Genomic DNA, 22,892 nt, shown 5'->3' on the forward strand with positions numbered 1-22,892 from the left:
AATTACTCTTCCTATCATAACTATCCCTCACAATCCCAAATATTGCACAATTTCAACAATTTTCCCGCTTTTCCCACGCTCCCAAAAGCAGCGCATAGAACAAATTGTTGATCAACACACGGCTGCAATTGACAAAGAATGACAGCGTGCGCACACACACACACCAACACAACCGCACCGCGTATCCGCAAACAAATTAACCCTTAAAGATGCATCGTTAGAAGTGCAATGCAAGGGCGCCCTGGATGTGTATGGTTTTTTTTTATGTGTGCCTATTTTCTCACACACGTTCTATGTGTTGATGTGCGTGCACGTTCCGTCCTGTGTGTGCGTGCCATCGTAGGTCGCGTAATAATGATCTGTACCGAGATGCGAATAGCAAAAGTAGGCAGGTACGCATGAAAGGCAATTGACGTCGCGTCGTTCTCTCCGCGAGCTTTGTGTGTAGAGGCGAGAAGCAAACGATTGCACGCTTTCGGGAGGAAAAAAACCAAAAAAAAACAAGAAAATTAAAACACGCTAATGTGTGCGCGCGCGAACAGTCGACGAAGGACCGGTTGTGTGAATGTGCATAAATAAGTAAATGTTTTTCGGGACAGGAAATTGTAAACCATCATGGAACCATCGTCGTCGGTAATTGTGCTCGATTCGGACTCGGATGATGGGGTGAGTTATCTTTGTCCACTTTAATTTGTTTTTAACCCTACGACCGCCGCCAGGCTACAGTGGATTACAGTGGGCGCGAAATTGCAGCGGACAAGCAAGCAGCACCAGCAGCAGAAAAGAAAGCAAGATCAAACTTTTAGCGCGCCTACTGTCTACTGTCGCTTTTTTGCTGTTTGCTGTGTGTGTTGCCCATTCCCGAATTGACAGCCCGCCCGTACAGGCGCGCATACAGATAAACACAAGCATAATTAACAATGGGGGGGTTTGTTGTTTGGTTCGTTTCGTTTTGCCAATTTAGGTGATTATGGAAAGCCCGGCCAATGTGAAGAAACGCAAAGCCGCTCAACTATCGCCCGCGGGCACAGGGAACGCTGCTTCCGCCATTGGCAATTCTAAACCGAACGGTGTAAACAGTGCATCAGCCGGTGGTGCATCCAACACTGCAGCAGCAGCAGGCGGCGGCGGTGCAGCACAACAGGAACCACAGCGGAAGCGCATCAAACCGATCACGATCGCGTCGAACCTGCAGGCGGAAAGGCGGTGGTCGAACGATAAAACACCTCCCCACAACAACAACAACAGTGCCGGCGGGCCCATTATCGTTGGGAGTGAAAACTTCGCGCCAATCACCTACTCGGACGATTGGGAGCAGGAAATTAAGCAGTACCAGCAAAAGCTCGCCGTCGGAGGTGGTGGTGGTGACGATGACGGTGATGGTGGCAAACGGCGGGAACGTTCCGGCTCGGTGCAGGGGTCAACACCGGCCAGCTCCCGCAGCAGCACGGCGAACGACGATACGACGGAGCTAAACACTACCGGCGGCAGCACCACCACCGGCGGTCGGAGTGAGAAAAGATCTTCCGCTCAAGGGAAGAAACCGACGGTGGAGAAGAAGAACCCGATCGGCAAAGAGTTCCAGGAGCTGCTCGATGCGTGCCGCAAGGCGGACAGCTCGAAGGACATGGAAACGCTGATCGAGCGCAAGCTGATCCGGTACTACGAGATCGTACACCCGGACTACATCGGCTCGAAAAGCTTCAAAAAGGCGGTTACGAAGGTGACGGCCGAGGTGCGGGCCACACCGAATCTCGTCTTTCTCAAGCTGGCGAACATTGTGGAGGAGCTGAATGCGCGGCGGAAATCGCGCTCCGTGGCTACGGCCGACGAAAAAGACAATCCCGCTGCAGCAGGCGCCACCGTCACGAGGGCTACAAGTCCAAGCACCACTGATGGAGTGGCGAACAACAGTGCCGACAGTGGCAGCAACAGCACCACCAGCAAAAAGGATCGACAGATCACGCGCCTCAACCGGACGCTCTACGTGCTGATGAAGCGCATCCAGCAGATGGAGGAGGCGGAGGTGGACTTCAATCACGAAACCAACTCCACCTACGTGATGGCGGAGCGGTACAAGAAGCGCGCGTTCGAGGTGTACGAGAAGCTGTGCGACATCACGGGGGAGAGCAAGAACGCGCACCGGCTCGTGCGGAAACCGATCTGCTTTCAGGGCACACAGTACGGGGAGTTTAATCGCACGCTGTCCCAGTTCGTCAATCGGACGAACACGTTCCCGAACTTTCGCGATGTGCTCAAGTGTCTGCAGCACTGCAACATTAAGCACGCGTATGGGCTGGGGGTGGAGCGGATGAACCGGATCGCGCAGGATGCGTTCATCAAGGTGGGAAAGCAGCTGCAGAAGCGGCGAAAGACGGACCTGTACGAGACGGTGATGTACCATACGGGGGAGGAGAAGGATCCGGCCACGGTCGATCCGAAGCTGCGGGAAAAGCTGGAGGAGAACGGGAAGCACTACAGCAAGGTGAACAAAATCATTGATAAGTGAGTATCAAGGCTTCTTTTCGTATGTGGTTTAATAAGCGTTAATGTTCAAAATGAAACCTATGATCGCGTTGTTTGCGTTCATGCAGTGCTGCAAAATGTCATGAGCATCACGAGATTGTTCTCCAACGAACGTAAGAAACGTATCCGTGGTAGCTTGAAGCTCACGGCTAATACTCAATGAAAGTGCGTCATGACATGCCCAAAAACGACATGTGAATGCTTGAGTTAAACGAGAAACTCTGACTGACAAGCTGAGCGCAGCTCACGTACCCTACCGAGATGATCACTGGTAAGACAAGTGGTCTTGGTCACTCACTTGGCCACGACTTTTTCTGTCGGTGATAATCACGACATTCTTGGAATATAGTTGCCGTGTGGTCTCATGCAACAACATGAGCATTTTTTCTCACTCTGTCTGCTTTGATTGTCAGTCATGTCAAACAGAAAGAGAAAAAAACTCATTTTGTTTCTTGGAACCACTCGCAAGCACCGCATATCTCCTATGACTATCGTGATGATCACCGATACAAAATTTCACGACCAAGTGACTGACCAAGAGTTGTTTGCACACAATGTCACCAAGCATGTGATGGTCGCACCAACTGTTTGAGGCTCGCCTCTGATCATCACAGTAGAGCTCGTGATGCTGACATGGATTTTGTTTCAACCGCAATTTGTCATAACCATGACAGTGACATTTTGCAGAACTGATCACTGTACAACAAAAAAAGTCATGACATAGTGACTGACCAAGCGATGGTCGCAAAAACGTCACGAAGCATTTGATTGTTCGTTTGAGACCAATCGTTTTGAGTATCACCTCTGATCATCACAATTGAGTACGTGACGCTGACATGGATTTTGTTTCAGCCAGATTTTTTAACGACATTGACAGTGACAATTTTGCAGCACTGCGTTCATATTCCTTTATCGCTATAAAGGCTCTATACAGGGTTTCTCTGAGGACAAAATCTCCCAAACAATGTAACAATTACGATTTATTCTTCTCCCCCACCCAAAGATATGCCGAAAAGGAACTTACCAATAAGGAGGAAGAGCACGAAAAGAAGCACAAAGCGGACAAGGAAAGTAGCAGCAGCTCCGCCACCACCTCCGCCACCACTACTACTACTACTACTACTACTAATACCAGCCAAAGTTCCGTACCGATGCCATCCAGCAGTAGCAGCAATAAACGGAGTGCTACTACGGACACAAGCCGCCAGCCTGTGGCCGCCACCAACAGTAAAGCCACCGTTGCGAATGGAGAAACGGAAACCACCACACTACACGATACCGAAGACGAAGAAGATGATGATGATGACGAGGATGAGGATGACGACGAGGAAGATGAGGAAGACGATGATGAGGACGAATTTGAATCCACCACGAAGGAGAACGTCCGACCGGACACGTTCGAGGATGTGGTCATTTCCGATGACGATGAGCTAATAGTGCTAGATTCGTAGCATTTGCCAAACGTCATCACCAACACCACCACCACCACCAAGCTGAGCGTGTAAATAGGGTTTATCATATTTCGCCTGATCTCGTGTTGTGCGATCGTGAAGCAGCCGAAAAGAAGGACCTCTAGGGTCTAAGGCTACGAACCGAAGTCGAAATGTTGTAAAAATAATTGTTAACAGGTGCAATTTTTTCAAACCTTTTCCTCTCACTTTCACAATTTCTCTTCCTTCTTTAGTTTTGCTTTCCACACAAAAAACCTCCTTTCAACACTTTACTTTCTTCTTAAAATTAACATAGACTGTAAAGGGAGATAAAGAGACGACGGTGTCTAGTCTAGATTTCAAATTCAAGACGAAATTGGGCACGACCGGGCCCTTCCTTCTATGAATAGAAGCCCCCGCGAAAGAGCCCCTATTTAATTTCCCCCCTTTTCTTTCTGTGTAAAATTTTGACCACGTACTACTAGCTGCAGCATAATCGGAAGCGATCCACCATAATTGTGCTGCTTCTCTTCTTTAATTCGGACAGATATTTGTCAAGCGACTGAAATACCGAAAGCTTTTCCAACAAACAAATCACACGAAAGGGAAAATGTGTGTAGTAGAGGAAATAATCCAGCCCGAATCAATGGATTGGTATGGGAGGTTTCCTGGTTGAGAAATGAGAGAGAGAGAGAGAGAGAGAGAGAGAGAGAGAGAGAGAGATAGAGAGAGAGAGAGAGAGAGAGAGAGTTATTCTGTGAAAATGAAATGAAAGAAAAGAGTCTAAAGACAACAACAACACACAACAAAAACATCGGAATAAAAATTCATGTGACGAAACGTATTTTTCCACTTTAACATACACGAAAGTGTTTGTGTACATTGTCGCTAAAACACTGGCCGAAAAGAAATTCCCGTATGCTGCATGACAATATTTGGAATCAATGGACTCTCCTCAACAGTGTGAGTATTGCAATTTAAATTTTATTCAAAAAAACAATCGTTTTAACACATTATTTACCCCCCTTTTCCCCTAACTCTTCTCCCCAGCCGCCGCCACACCGGCCAAGATAGCGGCCGTGATCGTGTAGTCAGCGGAGGCAAGCTTTTCCACTATATCGAAGTGATCGAGGCCGGGCAGCACGCTCAGATCGCACCGCATCCCGTACGATCGCAACAATTCGCTCATCTTAACGGCCATCTCACGAAACACATCACTATCATGCTCGGCAACGTACACGTGAAACCGTAGCGCTCCACCCTGCTGCTGCTCGACAATCGGTCGCAGATGCTCGTAGCTAGCGTACAGCGGGGATAGCGATTTCGCATTCGCATCATTGATACCAAGCAGATTGTCCTTGTTCACACTCTTCGTGTAGCGTAGCTCCTGCACATTGTAAACGCCCGAGATGAGATACACATCCTTGAGCAGGGCAAGCTCCTCGCCAACCGCATCCATGAACGGCCGGTCCAGCATGCTAGCGATCAGGTGAGCACCAGCCGAATGGCCCGCGATCGAAATGTGTCTGGAGATGCGTGTGGAGAGAGAGAGAGAGAAAAAAGGTTGTTAAATGAATTTAAAAAAAGGGAATCTACACCTAGATAGGATCTTACCGGACACCATTTTCGGTGGCATAGTTCAGCACAAACTCTCCGGCCGCCTTCATCTGCCGTACCAGCTCCTCCAGCGTTACCTCCGGGCACAGCTCGTAGCCCACGATCATCACCCGCACGCCACGGTCGACGAGTGGCTTCGCCGGATAGGCGGACGTTTCCTTCTCCAGCATCTGCCAGTAGCCACCGTGCACGTACACAAACAGCGGTGCATCCGGGGGCAGATTTTCACCGTAAATGTCGACCTTGTCCCGATCGCCACTGCCGTACGGGACGTCCAGCAGCGTTTCCAGCTGCTCCCTGTTCTTGTCGCTTTCTGTAACGAAAAGCGTGTTGATTTAGCGTGTGATTGTGCACGACGACATGTAGGAATAATCTCGAATAACACGAGGATGACAAAAAAACAACAACCACTAACCACTTTTTACAAACTTCACATGATAGTCGATCACTTCGGCGGGCGTTGGAAAGCGAACGCTCCACGCCGATGGGGAGTACTGCTTTTCCCACGTGATCAGCGTACTCTCCGAAGGTGGACCGTCTTGCTCCATAATGCCCTGGCAGGTTAACGGTGTCTTTCCGCCGCGAAACTGTACGTAGCGGGATAGCTTCCCCAGCCAGCGGGTCACTTGTACGGGCGGTGTGGTGGTACTTGCTGCTGCTGCTGCTGCTACTACAACTGTCCCCGATCCCGACTGGTATTGATTAGCGGCGAGCGCAAAACACAACACGACTAATACCGCCCTACTGATGAGCGATCTGCAGCGACGGTGATGGTGAGTATAATGCGTTATCAGTCGGTCTTCTCCTCCAGCCCGTTCGATGCCGATTTGCTTAGCCATGTTTTTTCGGGCTCGGCGGTGGTGTTTGCTTTCGGCTTTGCTCTCGCTCCCTTTTCTTTTCCTTGCTTTTGCTTTTCGCCACTGTGACTGTATTATAAGCAGCACGCCCTCTCCCCCTCTTTTTTTGCTTCAGGTAGCTCCTCTCGTCGGGTTACGAAAACGGGAACGGTCGGTAGACGGCAGAATCCTATTACGGTGCACGCTTGGGCAGCGATGACTAAGCGTGCAGGCGACGAATGAAAACGGGGAAATATAGAGGGAAGGAAACCTTACGTGCCCTTTCTCAGGCCGGCCGATCTTACCGGTGCGTTGACGGATACGAAACTGAAACCAATCGCTGTTCGAGAGGGTGTAGCAAACCGTCCAACGGTTGACTGTTGAGTTTTGTGGATAGGTAAAAATCACGCTAGTTATTAGTGTGTTATCAAACATGATAACACACTTGTTGGATTGTTTTATACTCTACTATACTACAATGTAATACCCTTTACAGCCCCCTGTCATGGTCCGTAGAGGAGAGTGCCGAATTCTCTCTTCCCTGTCACCCGTATTGCTCTGAACCTTCCCGAGGGGCACTCATTACTTTGTCCCCAAGGGCCGGGCAACCCCATCTTGTCGCATACAACAACACTATCCTATCTAAAGTTGCGCTAAGTTGCGCTGTTGAAACGATTGGCTATTTAAATGAGATACGATTTTCAAGTGGCAAGATGCGCGTGATTCGATTACTACGGCCCTGGTTACCCACAGAGAGACATCGATCGATTGATGATTGTACGGTACTGCTATCACAATAGAAAATCTATGGGGCATGAAAGAGTTGAAAAGTACTTTTAAAATAATATTTTAATCATTATACTTAAATGCTTAAGGGATTGATAAGCCTCTTTGTTCATATTGCTATTTAAGAGGCTTAAGTATCGTACCAACGACGCAACATTTAGCAGGGAAATCAGTGCCGAAAGCACGTGCATCTGATAAGCATTGTCGTGCAGATCTCGTACCCGCCAATTTCCTATCGCTCTCTCTCTCTCTCTCTCTCTCTCTCTCTCTCTCTCTCTCTCTCTCTCTCTCTCTCTCTCTTTCTCTCTCTCTCTCTCTCTCTCTCTCTCACACATTCAATCAGTTGCTTGGTTCTTTATCTCAATTTGAACAAAACCACGAAAGTGGTGATCATTTCATACAATTCTGACTTTTTTTAATTAAAAACAAGAGATAAAGACATAATTTTTAAATTTCGAATTTAATTTAAATAATTTAAAAAAAATATTGATAAATCCAAACCATTATTAAACTATTCTTTTTTAAATAACGCAAAATTACAACAAAATTTATCCGATAAAAAATATTGCTAAATTTAATCATAAAAAAAACAATCCAACATTTAAGGGATGAATGTAACATCACCCTTCTAATCATATGTTCGGGTGAATGTCACCAACACTACCCTACTTTGTTTACAACCCTTCAACCAGCATAGCAATGCACCCTTGAAGCAGTGTTCCATTTCAAACCGGCTTGAACTGTCCCTAGCGGTGTGTTGAATCTCTCGCTCATGCATGCTCTTGCTATAGAAACTTCCTCCCATTCAAGTAAGCTTGAAATTCCGACTCCGTTGCTAAAAACGTGCCACTCACACATGCGTACGCGGTACACACTGTCAAGTCCCGCTCTCTACCTTTGCCAGCTGAAGCAAAATGAAATGAATGAAACAATGTGCCCCTTGGTGTCGTAATGCTTGGTGTCCCCACAGCGTGTTTTTTCATATACACACACACCCACTGGACAATGCGGAAGTGTGTGCCGTGATAAGGTGTAGTTCCATCGCATAAAATTGCCTGCTCATCGTGCGTTAATATCAGCAGCATCAGTTGACAACGCACAGCACACGGCGGAAGTGTGCCAGCCACAAAACCCCTGTACCGCAAGGAGAAGGTCATTTCATCACCATGGTGGTTAAGGGCAGCGGTGTGATGTTGGTGAAATCCTTGCTCGGGTCACTGTTTTCCCACGAAACGAGAGGAATCGTTCAGCGGACGGCCGTACGATACAGCCATCACCATCAGGCGCACGATCTGGTGGAGGAGCACGATCGGCAACATGACGTAAGTAGGCGCAAGCGAGCGCGTGCGAAGCGACCAAAGTCCAGTGGAAGCGGTCATAAATCATTCTCCTTCTTTTTCCCCACACTTCCAGGTGGAGGAGGTGCGCATTCCGGTGCCGTACGGGGAGATTGCCGGCAAGTGGTGGGGCCCACGGGACGTACGGCCGATCGTGTGCATTCACGGCTGGCAGGATAATGCGGGTACGTTCGATCGGCTGATCCCGCTGCTACCGAAGCACATGAGCTTCCTGGCGCTGGACCTTCCCGGCCATGGGCTGTCCTCCCGCATCCCGGACGGCATGATGTACCACACACTGGACAACACGCTCAGCCTGTTCCACGTGATGCGCGAGTACCGCTGGAAGAAGCTCTCGCTAATGGGCCACTCGATGGGTTCGATCATAAGCTTCCTGTTCACCTCAACCTTCCCCGATAAGGTCGATTTTTACATTGGCATCGATGCGCTCAAACCTCACATTGCCGATGCGGCCAAATTCCCGGGTCGGTTGGAAAAACGCCTGCCCCAGTCACTGCTGGCGGATGCAAGGAATCGGGAAAAGTCCGAACCACCGGCTTACCCGTACGAGGAGCTAATAGAACGGCTGCATCTCGGTACGAACAAATCGGTCACCCGTGAGGCGGCTCCCTTTCTGCTGTATCGTAACACGCGCAAATCAACGCTCCATCCCGACCGGTACTACTTTACGCGGGACAGTCGGCTAAAGTACGGGCTGGGGATGGGCTGGGATCAGGCGATCAATTTGGAGCTGGCCAAGCGGGTGGTTCAGCCGTACCTGTTCATCAAGGCGAAACACTCGCCGTACTACGAGGAGCGCAAGTACTTTGATGAGTTTGTGGAGCTGGTGAAGCGGAACAATCCACAGTTTGAGCTGGAGTTTGTGGACAGCACGCATCATCTGCATCTGACCGAGCCGGAAAAGGTGGTGCCGATTGTGGGACGGTTTCTCGGCAAGTACTGGAAGGAGGAGAGAGGATGAAATGGGTTGAGAGGTGAACGCGGGCAATGCGGGGTTAATTTATTGATTTAGAGAGTAACAAAAATAAAGGATTGAAAGAATTAACTTTACTACCTCGACGGGATGTTTAACCTGGATAGACGTTTCATCATTCCAATAAATGGGAAGATTAATGGAGGATAAATCACAAAAAGTTTGAAAATGACGTTTTTCAACATCAAATTGCTCCGAAGCACGTGGTTTTGAACCATTGAAATGGGTTTCTGATAGATTTCTAACTAGATTATCAACTAAAACTAATCAGATCAGAACGATTGCACATTCTAATTGGATGCTTGTAAAGATTGGTGTAAGACGTCAGACGATATTTTTCTAGTTATTTTTTAAGAAAAAAAACCGTGTAAAATTCACTCAACTTGATCGAAGGTTATTCTTGGTCAATAGTAAATGATTAATAAATTGTGTTTTTTTTTTCCTAAAGCTTTTAAAACCGCTTAATTTAAACAGAAAATCTAATAGGAAAATGATCTAATTACAGTTCCCTACTGACCTACATACTCACCTAACCTAGCTGCCCGGCAAGGGTTTATGTGTTTCCGTGCACCATTTACAGTTCAGTGCACACGCACTGAATTCTCTTCACGCACACACAAACACATGCATCGTAGAGCTCCACGGGTTTCACCCCATTATCAATCGTATCCAAACGCGCGGTGGTAGCAGACACGCGAAAACCATCGTCGCCAACCTGCCGCCACGGAGCAAAAAAGGCACAGCAGCCCCCGCACGGTTATCATGGCATCCAAGCAGGCTCGAGCAGTTCAAACCAATCCTACCGCCTCGCAGCAAGACGATGAAGAGAGCCGTCGAGCCATCAGTAACGTGGAGCATCATCCGCTGATTCGCTTTATCGAGCTGCAAGATAAACAGAACGGTGTAAGACAATTTCGTGGCCTTTAGAGGAGATTCCATTACAGCTTTACCGCTTACCTTTGCTTTCTTTTCCTCTTCCACCAAGGTAACTGAAGTGCAAATACCCGTCCCGTACGGCAGCATCGCTGGGAAGTGGTTTGGACCGAAAAATGTTCGCCCCATCCTGTGCCTACACGGGTGGCTCGATAACAGCGGTACGTTCGATCGGCTCATTCCCCTACTGCCGCCCGACGTTAGCTTCCTCGCGATCGATCTACCCGGCCATGGATATTCCTCCCGCATCCCGGACGGTATGTCCTACTTCCAGGTCGACTGTATCCCGCTCATCCTACGCATTATGCGCGAGTACGGCTGGTCCAAGGTGTCCCTGATGGCACACTCCATGGGCGCCGTCATCATGTTCATCTTTGCCGCCCTGTTCCCGGACAAGGTCGATCTAATGATCGGGCTCGATGCGCTCAAGCCGCTCAGCTTCTATCCCGACCGCTTCCCGGAGCGTATGCACAAACAGGTGCTCAAGTTTATACAGGCCGATCTAAGGAATCAGGAAAAATCGGAACCCCCATCCTACACGTACGAAGAGATGATGGACCGGCTGTACGAAGGGACGGCTGCTTCGGTGTCGCGCGAAACCTGTCCCTACCTGCTGCAGCGTAACATAAAGCCATCGCGCAAATTTCCCGGCAAGTACTACTTCGATCGGGACAATCGTATGAAGTATAACGTCATTTCCGGCTGGTCGGACGATGTTAATGCGGAGCTGGGGAAGCGTATCACGGCACCGTTTCTGACGGTGAAAGCGACGGATTCACCGTACCCCGGATCGAAGGAGGGTTTCGACCAAATGGTGGACATTTTGAAGAAAGCAAACCCCAAGTATGAGGTGGTGTACGTGCCCGGATCGCACCATGTACATTTGACCGAGCCGGAACATGTCGTACCGGTGGTGGTGGATTTCCTGCGACGATACTGGCAGAAGGAGATGGATGTGGTTAGCAAGCTTTAAAATGCGGGAGGCTAAAGGGTACAAAAAACGGGGTATTAAAGAAAACGGGGGTAAAATAACGGTGTACAGGGTTTAATGGCGGTTTAATTGTAGGCAAGTGAAATACAAGAGCTAATTAGTTCATGTTTTTAAACGCAAAAAAGAGAAAAAATGGGAGCACCTTTCCCTTTTCAACTGCTTAATCAATCTTCCCCTTTGATTGTCAGTGTGTGCGTGAGCGCATGAGGCGCGCATCTATGAGCCGTTCGCGTCATACGCCAAACTTCTCCGTGCGCTAAACATCACCCGTCTGCGTAATAACAGTGCAACTTGCGGCCATGAGTGCGCATAAATCTTTGCGCGATAAGATGTTGATAAAGGTGGCGAACGGCTCCGGCAATCTCGCTGCTTGAGAGCGTTAGTGCGTTTTACTCCGTGTATCGAATTGAGCAGTAATTTGTGACCACACGAACACCCACTCTGGCTCGCCTAATTGGGATTTTGAGAAAAAAAATGGACACGCAATCGCTGGAAACGCTCGTCGAGCGGCATGATCGTGAACACGGCGTAAGTCTTGCCCTTTGCGCGCAACACCAAACAACACCTTTTCACGAGCTGCTTCTGTTTTCTTCTCACCTTTCCTGCTTAAAATGCTACAGGTACAGGAGGTGCGCATCCCCGTCCCGTTCGGTGAGCTGGCCGGTAAGTGGTGGGGCCCCCGGAACGTCCGCCCGATCGTGTGCCTGCACGGCTGGCAGGACAATGCCGGCACGTTCGACACACTGATCCCGCTGCTGCCGTCCCACATGAGCTTCCTGGCGCTGGACCTACCCGGCCACGGGTATTCTTCCCGCATCCCGGATGGTATGTCCTACCAGCCGATGAACGTGTTCTATCTGCTCAACTTTGTGATGCAGGAGTACGGCTGGCGCAAAATATCGCTCCTGAGCCACTCGATGGGTTCGGTGCTGCACTACGCGTACGCGGCCATCTTCCCGACCCGCGTCGACCTGCTCATCTCGCTCGATGCGCTCAAGCCGCAAATCTTCCGCCCGGAAGGGCTCGTATCGATGATGGCGGAACTAACGCCCGAACTGCTGCGGGCGGATCTGCGCAATCAGGAACGGACGGAACCACCGTCCTACACGTACGCCGAAACGGTCGATCGGTTGTACGAGGGTGCGGTTAACTCAATCACCCGCGAAGCTTGTCCGTTTCTGCTGCAGCGCAATCTGCGCAAATCGGCCAAATTCCCCGACCGGTACTACTTTGCGCGGGACAGTCGGTTAAAGTATGGGACGGGGTTTTTGTGGTCGCAGGAAGTTAACAAACGGTTGGCGCAGAACCTGACGATGCCGTTTCTGTTTGTGAAGGCGACGGAATCACCGTACTGGGAGCGGAAGCAGTACTACGACGAGGTGATCGAGATACTGGAGCGCAATAATGCGCGGTTTGAGCTGCGGTATGTGGAGGGCACGCACCATGTGCATCTGTCCCATCCGGAGCGGGTGGCGCCGGTGGTGGCGGACTTTCTGAATCGCTACTGGCAAAGGGATGAGGAGATGGCGAGTAAGCTTTAGGGCGGGTGTTCGATGGGGACTGGTTTTTTTTTGGGGGGGGGGGGAAGCTAATGTTATCTACGGTTTTTGGGGAATGTATTTTTGTGATAAATAAACAATTTCTATTATAAAAATGATTTACCGCCATTTTGCTAAAAACCCCCCAAAAGAATTCTATTCGCCGTGAAACTAGTTTTAGGCGTTTAAATTTGCATACCACTCTTCTGCGTACGTTTTAGGCACCAGGCGAGGCATTAATCTCAAGGTCAGTCTGTCGGTCTAGCCTCCCCGTTAAGGCAAGCAACAGACGCCGTAGAGCTTCAAACCAATTTATGTAAGTGATCAATCCCCACCCCAAAAGTGTCGTTGTTTCTCCACAAAGAAAGTTGGAACGAAAATCACCCCAATAATACACCTATTCTCACTTTCCTCTGAATCGTTATCCGGTTGCTATGGATCGCAATCCATGAGAATGGATCGCAATCAACTTCGTCTGAATCGTTTTCAGCTACGTTTGGATCGTTTTCAGCTACGTTTGGATCGCTCTCAGCTACCTTTGGATTTTGCGGTAGCTCGCGCAAATTTCCTTGCAGCGCAAAGTTTATTTGGTGACCGCGGGACACATTTGCACCCCAAGAACTAAACAATTAATGCATTCAATTGTAAAATCTTATCGTATTTTTCTTATCGTGTATGAAGCTGCTTACATCACCATTCATACGTTTTTGATTATTAGACGAAGTTTTCCAAACTAACCAGTACAATCTTCTTCTTTTTAGCGTAACGACCTACGTGGTCATTCAGTTCTGTTTATGCATTCGAGATTTAGCCGGATATTCCTTCTTTGATATGTAGGGACGGTCTGGTTGGGAATTTATTCTTGATGTCCTGAGATAAATCTGTCAAATGTTATTCATTGCTTAAAAATGAGTTTTCAGAATTCAAGTTCTCAATTGGGTTCAAACATAGAACAATATGAAATTGTTGCTTTTTGAATCATTTGTTATGAGGAGAATCGTGAGGTACGCCGAGTGGTCACGAAATAAACTATGCGCCGCAACAAAATTTGCGCGAGCTAACGTAAAATCCAAAGGTAGCTGAGAGCGATCCAAACGTAGCTGAAAACGATCCAAACGTAGCTGAAAACGATTCAGACGTAGTTGATTGCGATCCATTCTCATGGATTGCGATCCATAGCAACCGGATAACGATTCAGAGGAAAGTGAGAACAGGTGTAAGATCTTCGTGACAGGTTTAAGGTAAAACAGAGTGGGGGGGGGGAGGATGGAAGGTTTATCTAACACGCGCGTGTAACTTAATCCCCAACCACTGCCAACTCACATAATCACAAAGAGTGAGCTACGCGAACGATCGGTTTTTTCCACCACCACCACCACGAACACGTGGAGCAAAGGTGGGGAGACTTCCGAAGATTCGTTGGAGTCCCAAAACTTTTCCGTTACACGTACCCGCTGCTCGGTCAACCGCGCTAGACCTCTTTGAGTTTGAGCTCTTCCGTATCTGTGTAGAGTGTGTTTGTGCCTCTGCTTTTCCAGGGTTAGTGTCACTCATCATGGCCGAGGCGAAGCGACGCATGGTACAGCAGAACGATCAGCTGCACGGAGTAAGTAAGGAGGAACACCCTAAAATGGGACACACAGAAATCATTACAAAAGTGTTCCCCTTTTCCGCAAAGGTGCAAGAGGAACGCATTGACCTACCGTTCGGTGCGCTGGTCGGCAAGTGGTGGGGACCGCGTGATCTTCGCCCGATCGTGTGCCTGCACGGCTGGATGGATAATGCCGGTTCGTTCGATCGCCTAATTCCGCTGCTACCAAAGCACATCAGCTTCCTGGCGATCGATATCCCTGGACATGGTCGTTCCGCACACCTTCCGGCCGGGGTCGCCTACAACGCACTGGACACACTGCGCCTGCTGCTCCATCTGATGCAACACTACGGCTGGGGGCGCATTTCGCTCATGAGCCACTCGATCGGTGCCGTGATGAGTTACGTGTTTGCGGGCGTATTTCCCGATCGGGTCGATCTGCTCGTTTCGTTCGATCTGCTCAAACCGTTTATACTCGATCCGGATATGGTTCTGTTTCTGCTGGCCGATTCGCTGCCCAAAACGCTCGACTTGGGTGCAGCCGAAGCGGGGCGCAGTGCCGAAGAGAAGCAGTTCCAGTACGACCAGTACGTGGAGCATATGCATGCCGGGTTTCATGAGTCGATCAGTCGCGAAGCGTGCCACTTTCTGCTGTACCGTGCACTGGAACCGTCCGGCCAGCAGACGGGGGGTTATCGCCGGCTAACGGATCGGCGCATTCGGCACAACCATGGGCTGGTGTGGTCGCACGATGTGAATTTGGAGATGGCGCGAAGAATTAAGGTACCGTTTCTGTACCTGAAGACGACGGAGACGCCACTGTTTGAGGATGCACGGTATCATCAGGAAACGATCGACGCGCTGGTGACGCACAATGGGCAGTTCGAGCAGGCGCTGGTGGAGGGTAAGCATCATGTGCATCTGTCCCATCCGGAGCGGGTGGCGCCGCGGGTGGCCGAGTTTTTGCTGAAGCACTGGAACAGGGAAAGGTATTTAGTGTGCAAACTGTGAGGAGTTTGGTGTGTGGTGATTCGATTAGTTTATCGTTTTATATGGGGCTAGGGGTGAAAGTGTTTTAGTGACCTTAAAATACATTTTAAAACCAATTTTTACTACTACGCACCCTGTCCTTGGCTTCTGTCTTTTTTTTTTTCGAATGTAACGATCGTTCGTCAAGTGATGTTGTTTGCTTCGAGTGATGAAATGCAATATAATTGTATTTTTTTCAATAGCGACACAATAACCCCGCCTCCGACTCTTCACTCCTGCATCATCTCCACCTTGGCGTTGAACGTTACGGAACGTTCGCCTTTCGGCACCACGCTCGAGGCGCTCGATTCACCTGCCTCACCTTCACCGTCACGGCACGATACGACACAATCCTCGTACGTCCACTTGGGAAACACACGCTTGTACAGATACAGCAGTACCGTGTCGTGCGATTTCAGCTGCGCATCAAACACACACTTCATGTGTCCGTGCGTACCGAGCGATTCCCTAATATGCCCAACGCGCCCCAACTTCGTGCGCAGCTTGCACGGCTTAAAGTACGCAACATCGTCCGGATTGAAGAACATGTACCGTATCGTGGCCGATTTGCGGTTAATCTTGTACGGATGGCCACTCAGCACGACGCGCTTCAGCACCACCCGGTCGGGATTGCAAGCCAACAGGCTGCCGGACGCTACCATCGACAGTGAGGTGTCGGGATTCTCGCGGAAGCAAAGGATCGGTGCCGGCGGGAACTGAATCGGCGCGAAGAACGTCGCCACCACCGCCATCCCCGGGCGGAAGAACCGCTCGTACTTGTGTTTGTCCCCGTTCGTGTGCTGGCTGTAGATCGGGTTCACGATGAACCGCCGGTAGCCGCACTGTACGATCAGCCGTTCCTTCGATTGGATCGGAATCGTTGAGTTTTGCGTTCGCTTCAAGCACACGTTCATGACGGACATTTGCTGCTCGTGCGGTAGCATCCCGTACACGATCAGTCGCTCGCCGTTGCCGGCCGATGTGAAAGCAGTCCACAGATCCTGCGGCACATTCTTCACGTGCAGGCGGGCGTACCAGCCCGGCATTACCACATCGTCGCCCTCCTTCTGCTGTGCCTCGCGGAGAATGCGCCGCTTGGTGTGGTCAAAGTTTTGGAACTGATAAATGCGGGCGTAATCGAACGGCAGATTCTCCTTCACATCCCACGGCGAGGTGCGGAACGATTCCAGCCCACGGTACTTGATGAACCGCTCCCGGGCCGGCCTGTCCGCCGGTGTGTCGATCTCGTCGGGGAATATTTCGTCCACCTTTGCCGCCTGGATTTTGGCCAGCGTGCTGCGCTCCTCCTCCAGATCCATCTCCTTGTCGTACCGGTCGGCGCTGATCTCTTCCGACACGCTGATCTCGTCGAACTGCTGACCATCGTCGTCGGTTTCGCCGTCCTTGCCGCCTACCTTGCTTTCCGTGTCCGACTCGCAGGACATGTACTGCTCATCGTCATCATCATCATCATCGTCGTCGTCGTCCTCATCTTCATCCTGCTCCTCGATGTCCGGTATCCAGGAGGCTTGATAGTCGCTCATACCCTTCGGGACACGCTTGATGAGCTTCTTTTGATTCTCTAAAAGAAAGAAATTTTGTTTAATATTGTTAACAAACACTTGCAATGGGAAAGTAAAATCCCTTACCTGCACGGGAAGCTGCAATTTCATCTTCCGTCGGCCACGTTTGCTCCGCATCCATCGCGTCCGGTACGTTCTCGCGCTGCAAACTGGTCTGCTGGTCCGGATCCGCCACCAGCGGGGGCTTTTGCTCCTCACTCGACATTTCTACATCCTCCAGCTTACGCATCCGGTACGGATCGGTCGGGAAGGCAACCGATTCGAGCTGAAACTCTCCCAGCCCCGGTATGTGGACGAGCTGGTTGACGGACAGTGGTACGCCTCGTACAAATCCCGTCACCTTTAGCGTTCCCGTTGGTCGCTCCGACTGCCCCGGTTCGGGCGCACTCGGTACGTACTCGACCCGCTCGCCCAGCATGTGCGGCCGATTGCAGCGATTGTGCGTCACCTTGCGCTTTTGGCCACCAATGCGGCGCAAAAGGTTCAGCGCGTCGGTTAGCTTATCGAGCTGCATCACCTTCTCGTCGGGCAGTACGGTCGAAACGGCCTTTTGGATGTTGGTTTTCACCTGGGAGCGCTTCTTCGGGTTAATCGATTCCATGTCCATCAGACACACCATCGGTGTGGGAAGGCCCTGGGTTAGGGCCATATTCAGCACCTTCGCACCGGCCTTATCGATCACTTCGTCCGTCTCGCCAGCAACGGCGGTCAGCAGCAGAATGACGGAATCACACACTTTAAGCGCATCGAGCACGTTCAGCTCCCGGCCGTGTCCCGTCTCGGGGATGACAAATGAAAACCGCTGCCGGAAGCGTGGTACACTGAAAGTGACAAAGTGAAATTAGTGAAAAAGAACCTTCCCTCTTCACATACCCAAAACAACCTACTTCATGTAACGAACACGGTCCGAAACCTTCATCACAGTCGCCTCCGGATCGCAACCCTCCAGAATGGCCATGGCCGAGTTCGGGTCGATCATATCGTTCAGGGGCAGCACGCAGGTCAGGAACGGTGCCGTCAGTGCGCCACCGATGGCCCGCTTCAGTGCGATCGCCTCCTGGCGTTTGTTTTTGCGCAGCTGGTTGGCCTGCTGGCGTCGCTCATCGCGCGACTGCTGCCGATTCGGCCGGCGGGTCAGTGTTTTCAGGTTCACCTTACCTGTTCCGAGGATAAAAAAACACCCATTATAAGTGGAGATTCCAAAAGGAGAAACGAACCAGACGAACTCTTACCTTTCGCCACGCGTTCCAACTCACGCTTCGACGCATGTTTGCCGTGTTTGTGCGTTTTGTTGGTTTGCTTTAGCGCACCCGGGCGGTGAATCGTTTCGATAGCCATCGTTTTCGACTGCCTTTTGCAGGAAATGTAACACTTTTCCACTGAATAAACGGAAAATTCCGGCACTACTCGCGGGCGCACATGTTTTCGACTGGAGCGAAAATCAACAAGAAGAATGTGAGGTTAGAAGTGTTTGTTGTGATGTTTTTCGTACGGTGGTGCATCTGTCAACAGAAACGGCACGGTGTCATTTTTAAATTGGAATTAATGATTTTATAAAAAGTTTTACACGCTGAAAGTACGGAATTAATTACAGGAAATTTCCTGAAATTCTGTCTACCACGATTTAGGACAGTTTTATTCCCATTTCTCGGTCTCTTTTTTCAATCCATTTCAAATTAACCCTTCAAGTGCACGCGCGTGCAACCGCCCTGCAACGTCAACTTGACAGCACGGCTGACGGGGGCTCAGCTGTCAAATGTATTATTGCCGACGATTGATAATCAAAAATTGAAGAAAACCACGAATCCCCCAGAGTGCAGCGATTCCGTAAGCCGGAGAAAACATCCGAAAGCACACGGTCCCGATCAAAGGTACATAATATGATACGTTCCAGTGCGTTCATCAGCCGGCTACCGCTGCGTGGTATCGCGGCAGCGACCCTCAACAGCAATGGTGTAAGTACACCGACGGTGGTTCCAGCGTGCATTCTGATGTAATGATACACAATTCTCTCTCGCTCTCTGTCCTGTCTCCGTAGGGTCTGTTGCAATCGCCACCCAGCTTGGCGGCACTGCAATCAACACAGGTCCGCCACCGATCGACACCGATCAACACGGTGATAATGTTTGTGCCCCAGCAAGAGGTAAACGGAAAGCTGCCCTCCGCCCTTGGAAAACTTTCTCCTTAAATGTGTCTCCGCTGTGTTTGCTTTTAGGCATGGATCGTGGAACGGATGGGCAAATTTCACCGCATCCTCGAGCCCGGCCTGAACGTCCTGCTGCCCGTGGTGGACCGGGTGAAGTACGTGCAGAGTCTGAAGGAAATCGCAATAGACGTGCCGAAACAGTCCGCCATCACGTCCGACAACGTAACGCTCAGCATCGACGGTGTGCTGTACCTGCGCATTCTCGACCCGTACCTCGCGTCGTACGGTGTGGAGGACCCGGAGTTTGCCATCACCCAGCTCGCCCAAACGACGATGCGCTCCGAGCTGGGCAAGATGTCACTGGACAAGGTGTTCCGGGAGCGCGAGTCGCTCAACATCAGCATCGTGGAGTCGATCAACAAGGCGAGCGAAGCGTGGGGCATCTCCTGCCTGCGGTACGAAATCCGCGACATCAAGCTGCCGAGCCGGGTGCACGAAGCGATGCAGATGCAGGTGGAGGCGGAGCGGCGCAAGCGGGCCGCGATCCTCGAGTCGGAGGGTGTCCGGGCGGCCGACATTAACGTGGCCGAGGGTAAGCGACAGTCGCGCATCCTTGCCTCCGAGGCGCAGAAGCAGGAGGAGATCAACCGGGCGAATGGTGAGGCGGCCGCCATCATGGCGCTTGCCGATGCGCGTGCGAAAAGTCTGAAAATCGTGGCCGAATCGCTGGCGAACGAGCATGGCCGCAGTGCGGCATCGCTGAGCGTGGCGGAAAAGTACGTGGTCGCGTTCGAGAAGCTGGCCAAACACAACAACACGCTCATCGTACCGTCGACCGCGTCCGACGTGACGTCGATGGTGGCACAAGCAATGCAGATCTACAGCAATCTCTCAGCCAGCTCGAGGGCAGCTGCCGGCGTTCATCAGGCGGGCGGTGACGACAACACGCAGAACCTGCTGGGGACGCTGAGTGAAACTAGTTCGAAGCTGGACGCGACGCTGCCACCGCTCGATAGCCATCACCACGGGGACAGCAGTATGGGGGGTGGTTCTTCTTCGAAATAAAAGCATGTTGGGTTTACACACACAAAACCGAAACTGGAAAACGTATGCATTAAATGAACGAGGGCACACTCTTCCCCCCTTTCCCTTGGCGCGATGATGATGATGATGATGATGATGATGGCACATTTGCTTACTTAGTGAAGGAAATTAGGGTAAAAACGAAGGAATCTGACGAGAATCCCTGACGAACGGAGGAATACTTTTTTTGGGTGTGAGTGTAGCAGTTTAGTATCGGTCAGGAAGAGCTAGAGCTAAAGCACAGGATTATTGTTACTGTAAATAAAAAAAAAGTCGACAACAAAAAGCGTTTAAAATAAATGAAATCCAACTAAAAGTGTTCAAATGATGGAGAACTAACAGATCAGGAGAACAATCTACTAACAGTATTTTCTTTTCTCAACTTAAACGCACATATACGCAATAACGAATACAAGCTTAGTTTGTTGTATGAAAACTTTATTGAAAAAAAAAAAACAAAATCCCCAACGGTACCCACTTATGCTCTAAAAATTGTGATATATGGTGAAATACCTTTCCTCGCAATATTGCGCTATACCCACCCGCAAGAGAGATTTCCCCGGAAAGACCATGTTGAAGGCAGCTAAAACCTGAAACTAAAGAAGAAAACAGGATTAGATTGATTGTCTCCCAACGGCAGACTGTAAAGAACAGCTTGCTCTAAGTAAGCAGACATTCCAACACCAGATTTAGCAAGAAATAAGGCTTGTTAAATTATATTCAGCTATCACGTATCGATCACTGAGGTAATGCGTACAGGTCCGTGATATTAGATCATCATTTAAAAAAGAGAAAGTGCAATCTAAATCTGGTGCTGGTGCTCTTTAGATGTTAATTGTACAGGCGCTCCGTCTTTAACTTACCTCATGAACAAAAGATGATTCTCGATGATTCATAGCATGATGAATGGATTTCATAACAGTGTGCAATATATGTTGGACTATTGCACAAGATTCTGAAATTAGGACAAAGAGAACAAACGTAAATATAAATACAATATCTTTCACACTATTAGTCTGCTCTACTTGGAGCTTCGAGCTCGAGAAAGAATCGATTTTTTTTTAAAACTAAGTTTGATCAGTAATCACGTATCGTTCACTGTTGTGATGCGTACAGGTCCGTGATATTACAACATCACATGCAAACTCGCAAAGAGCAAACGCCTTGCTGAACTTACCTTTTTGGAATTAATGCCGAATACAGCGGATTAGAGGAGATGGAATCAGCAACATAACCTGCAATCAAAGAAGATAGGATTAGTTAATATCAATGCAAAATCGTCTCGTTTGTTCGTTCACAAATAATATAAATATGTTCAAGAGTTTGATCAGTAATCACGTATCGTTCACTGTTGTAATGCGTACAGGTCCGTGATATTACAACATCACATGCAATAGAGCTCGAAGATACATATTCAAATTGAAACTGACCTTTTAAGCCAGTTTCACACCTCAAAACATGGCTATATCGGGGAAAAATAAGTATTAAAAATACGATGCTTACCTAGTACGAATCAAATTCCATTAATAGGTTCGTCCGATTGTTGTATCCTTGGATTGTATTTAGATCTTAAAATAGAAACAAGATAAGGGGAAGTTAATAATACATCTAAAACCGAAGAAGGGATTTTTTACATTTAAAATGTCTCTCAGGCCTGTTGAACTTGAGTATAACAATCACTGGTATCATGGTTTAGGTTTTTCATCACATAAAATGCAAAATGCAAATTATTAGAAAAATAGTAATTGATAGCTTTGCTTACCTTTTACAATTGTTTTCGTTCTACTGTTCAATCGCCAATCCATCCGTTTGCTGTGTTGGGTCTGAAAATGAAAGAAAGAATACAAATTATAACATTGTACACACACGAGCAAGTCAGGACTATTTTCGCTAATTTTTTATACTTTCAGTCCTGTTGAGCTTGAGATAGTTTACGATCATGGAATCATTCTAGTTTATATCATCATTTTAAAAATCCTTCTTCTTTGCGGTCCCTTAGTCACTAAGTTAAAGCATTCAACTTAGTATTATAGTAATCCAATAATTGATAACTTTGCTTACCTTTTAGATTGTTTTGGTGTTGTTAATCAATTTGTCTATTTTCTGCGTTGCTGTGTTGGGTCTGAAATTGAAAGAAAGAATACAAATTATAACATTGTACACACACGAGCAAGTCAGGACTATGTTGACTAATTTTGAATATTTTCAGTCCTGTTGAGCTTGAGATAGTTTACGATCATAGAGAATCATTCTAGTTTATATCATCATTTTAAAATCCTTTTTCTTTGCGATCCCTAAGCATTTAATCGGACTGTAAGAGCAACAACTTACCATTTTGTTTATCAAACGTCGAAGAGTTCCAGATTCCATGGTGCTCGTAACGATATTCCCCTGTTAAAGGAAACAGAAATACACGATGTAACATACATATTTTGTAGGATTGAACTATAATGTTGTAAGTAACTTACCATT

At 49.0% G+C, this 22,892-nt stretch overlaps 8 protein-coding genes and 1 long non-coding RNA gene across 10 annotated transcripts; 6 read left to right on the forward strand and 3 right to left on the reverse strand.

Annotated features, from left to right (window-relative positions):
* Positions 1–224: 224 nt before the first annotated feature.
* On the forward strand, positions 225–4,814 carry LOC5668164 (daxx-like protein). Its single transcript, XM_061659117.1, has 3 exons — positions 225–666; positions 965–2,505; positions 3,530–4,814. The coding sequence occupies exons 1-3, from the start codon at positions 616–618 to the stop codon at positions 3,975–3,977; spliced, it is 2,040 nt and encodes a 679-aa protein (XP_061515101.1). The 5' UTR covers positions 225–615; the 3' UTR covers positions 3,978–4,814.
* A 106-nt stretch (positions 4,815–4,920) lies between these two features.
* Positions 4,921–6,850, reverse strand: LOC1269234 (kynurenine formamidase). The gene is made up of 3 exons (XM_307845.5): positions 5,989–6,850; positions 5,571–5,886; positions 4,921–5,482 (listed from the first exon to the last, which is right to left on the reverse strand). The coding sequence occupies exons 1-3, from the start codon at positions 6,410–6,412 to the stop codon at positions 4,990–4,992; spliced, it is 1,233 nt and encodes a 410-aa protein (XP_307845.5). The 5' UTR covers positions 6,413–6,850; the 3' UTR covers positions 4,921–4,989.
* A 1,192-nt stretch (positions 6,851–8,042) lies between these two features.
* LOC1269236 (probable serine hydrolase) lies at positions 8,043–9,612 on the forward strand. Its single transcript, XM_307846.4, has 2 exons — positions 8,043–8,517; positions 8,609–9,612. The coding sequence occupies exons 1-2, from the start codon at positions 8,362–8,364 to the stop codon at positions 9,512–9,514; spliced, it is 1,062 nt and encodes a 353-aa protein (XP_307846.3). The 5' UTR covers positions 8,043–8,361; the 3' UTR covers positions 9,515–9,612.
* A 443-nt stretch (positions 9,613–10,055) lies between these two features.
* On the forward strand, positions 10,056–11,540 carry LOC1269223 (probable serine hydrolase). Its single transcript, XM_307847.6, has 2 exons — positions 10,056–10,429; positions 10,512–11,540. The coding sequence occupies exons 1-2, from the start codon at positions 10,289–10,291 to the stop codon at positions 11,430–11,432; spliced, it is 1,062 nt and encodes a 353-aa protein (XP_307847.5). The 5' UTR covers positions 10,056–10,288; the 3' UTR covers positions 11,433–11,540.
* A 299-nt stretch (positions 11,541–11,839) lies between these two features.
* On the forward strand, positions 11,840–13,104 carry LOC5668162 (probable serine hydrolase). The gene is made up of 2 exons (XM_001687770.3): positions 11,840–11,978; positions 12,071–13,104. Exons 1-2 carry the CDS (start codon positions 11,925–11,927, stop codon positions 12,989–12,991), a joined length of 975 nt encoding a protein of 324 aa, XP_001687822.2. The 5' UTR covers positions 11,840–11,924; the 3' UTR covers positions 12,992–13,104.
* A 1,101-nt stretch (positions 13,105–14,205) lies between these two features.
* LOC4578112 (probable serine hydrolase) lies at positions 14,206–15,697 on the forward strand. Of its 2 annotated transcripts, XM_061659124.1 has the most exons (3): positions 14,206–14,229; positions 14,527–14,594; positions 14,667–15,697. In XM_061659124.1, the coding sequence occupies exons 2-3, from the start codon at positions 14,544–14,546 to the stop codon at positions 15,588–15,590; spliced, it is 975 nt and encodes a 324-aa protein (XP_061515108.1). In that variant the 5' UTR covers positions 14,206–14,229; positions 14,527–14,543; the 3' UTR covers positions 15,591–15,697. The 2 variants fall into 2 exon arrangements, with proteins under 2 accessions (XP_061515108.1, XP_061515107.1); XM_061659123.1 differs by lacking the exon at positions 14,206–14,229 and having other exon boundaries at positions 14,238–14,594.
* A 78-nt stretch (positions 15,698–15,775) lies between these two features.
* Positions 15,776–18,897, reverse strand: LOC1269222 (pre-rRNA-processing protein TSR1 homolog). Its single transcript, XM_307850.5, has 4 exons — positions 18,424–18,897; positions 18,079–18,349; positions 17,258–18,012; positions 15,776–17,190 (listed from the first exon to the last, which is right to left on the reverse strand). The coding sequence occupies exons 1-4, from the start codon at positions 18,527–18,529 to the stop codon at positions 15,839–15,841; spliced, it is 2,484 nt and encodes an 827-aa protein (XP_307850.5). The 5' UTR covers positions 18,530–18,897; the 3' UTR covers positions 15,776–15,838.
* A 12-nt stretch (positions 18,898–18,909) lies between these two features.
* On the forward strand, positions 18,910–20,706 carry LOC1269237 (stomatin-like protein 2, mitochondrial). Its single transcript, XM_307851.5, has 3 exons — positions 18,910–19,146; positions 19,230–19,334; positions 19,407–20,706. Exons 1-3 carry the CDS (start codon positions 19,072–19,074, stop codon positions 20,400–20,402), a joined length of 1,176 nt encoding a protein of 391 aa, XP_307851.5. The 5' UTR covers positions 18,910–19,071; the 3' UTR covers positions 20,403–20,706.
* Positions 20,707–20,841: 135 nt separating this feature from the next.
* Positions 20,842–22,878, reverse strand: LOC4578110 (uncharacterized). The gene is made up of 7 exons (XR_009766266.1): positions 22,752–22,878; positions 22,482–22,542; positions 22,183–22,243; positions 21,924–21,988; positions 21,598–21,655; positions 21,284–21,375; positions 20,842–21,016 (listed from the first exon to the last, which is right to left on the reverse strand). It is a non-coding gene; the product is annotated as an uncharacterized LOC4578110 (long non-coding RNA).
* Between the last annotated feature and the right edge of the window lie 14 nt (positions 22,879–22,892).

The sequence above is a fragment of the Anopheles gambiae genome, chromosome 3 (genome assembly GCF_943734735.2).
Source record: "Anopheles gambiae chromosome 3, idAnoGambNW_F1_1, whole genome shotgun sequence".
Taxonomy (NCBI): domain Eukaryota; kingdom Metazoa; phylum Arthropoda; class Insecta; order Diptera; family Culicidae; genus Anopheles; species Anopheles gambiae.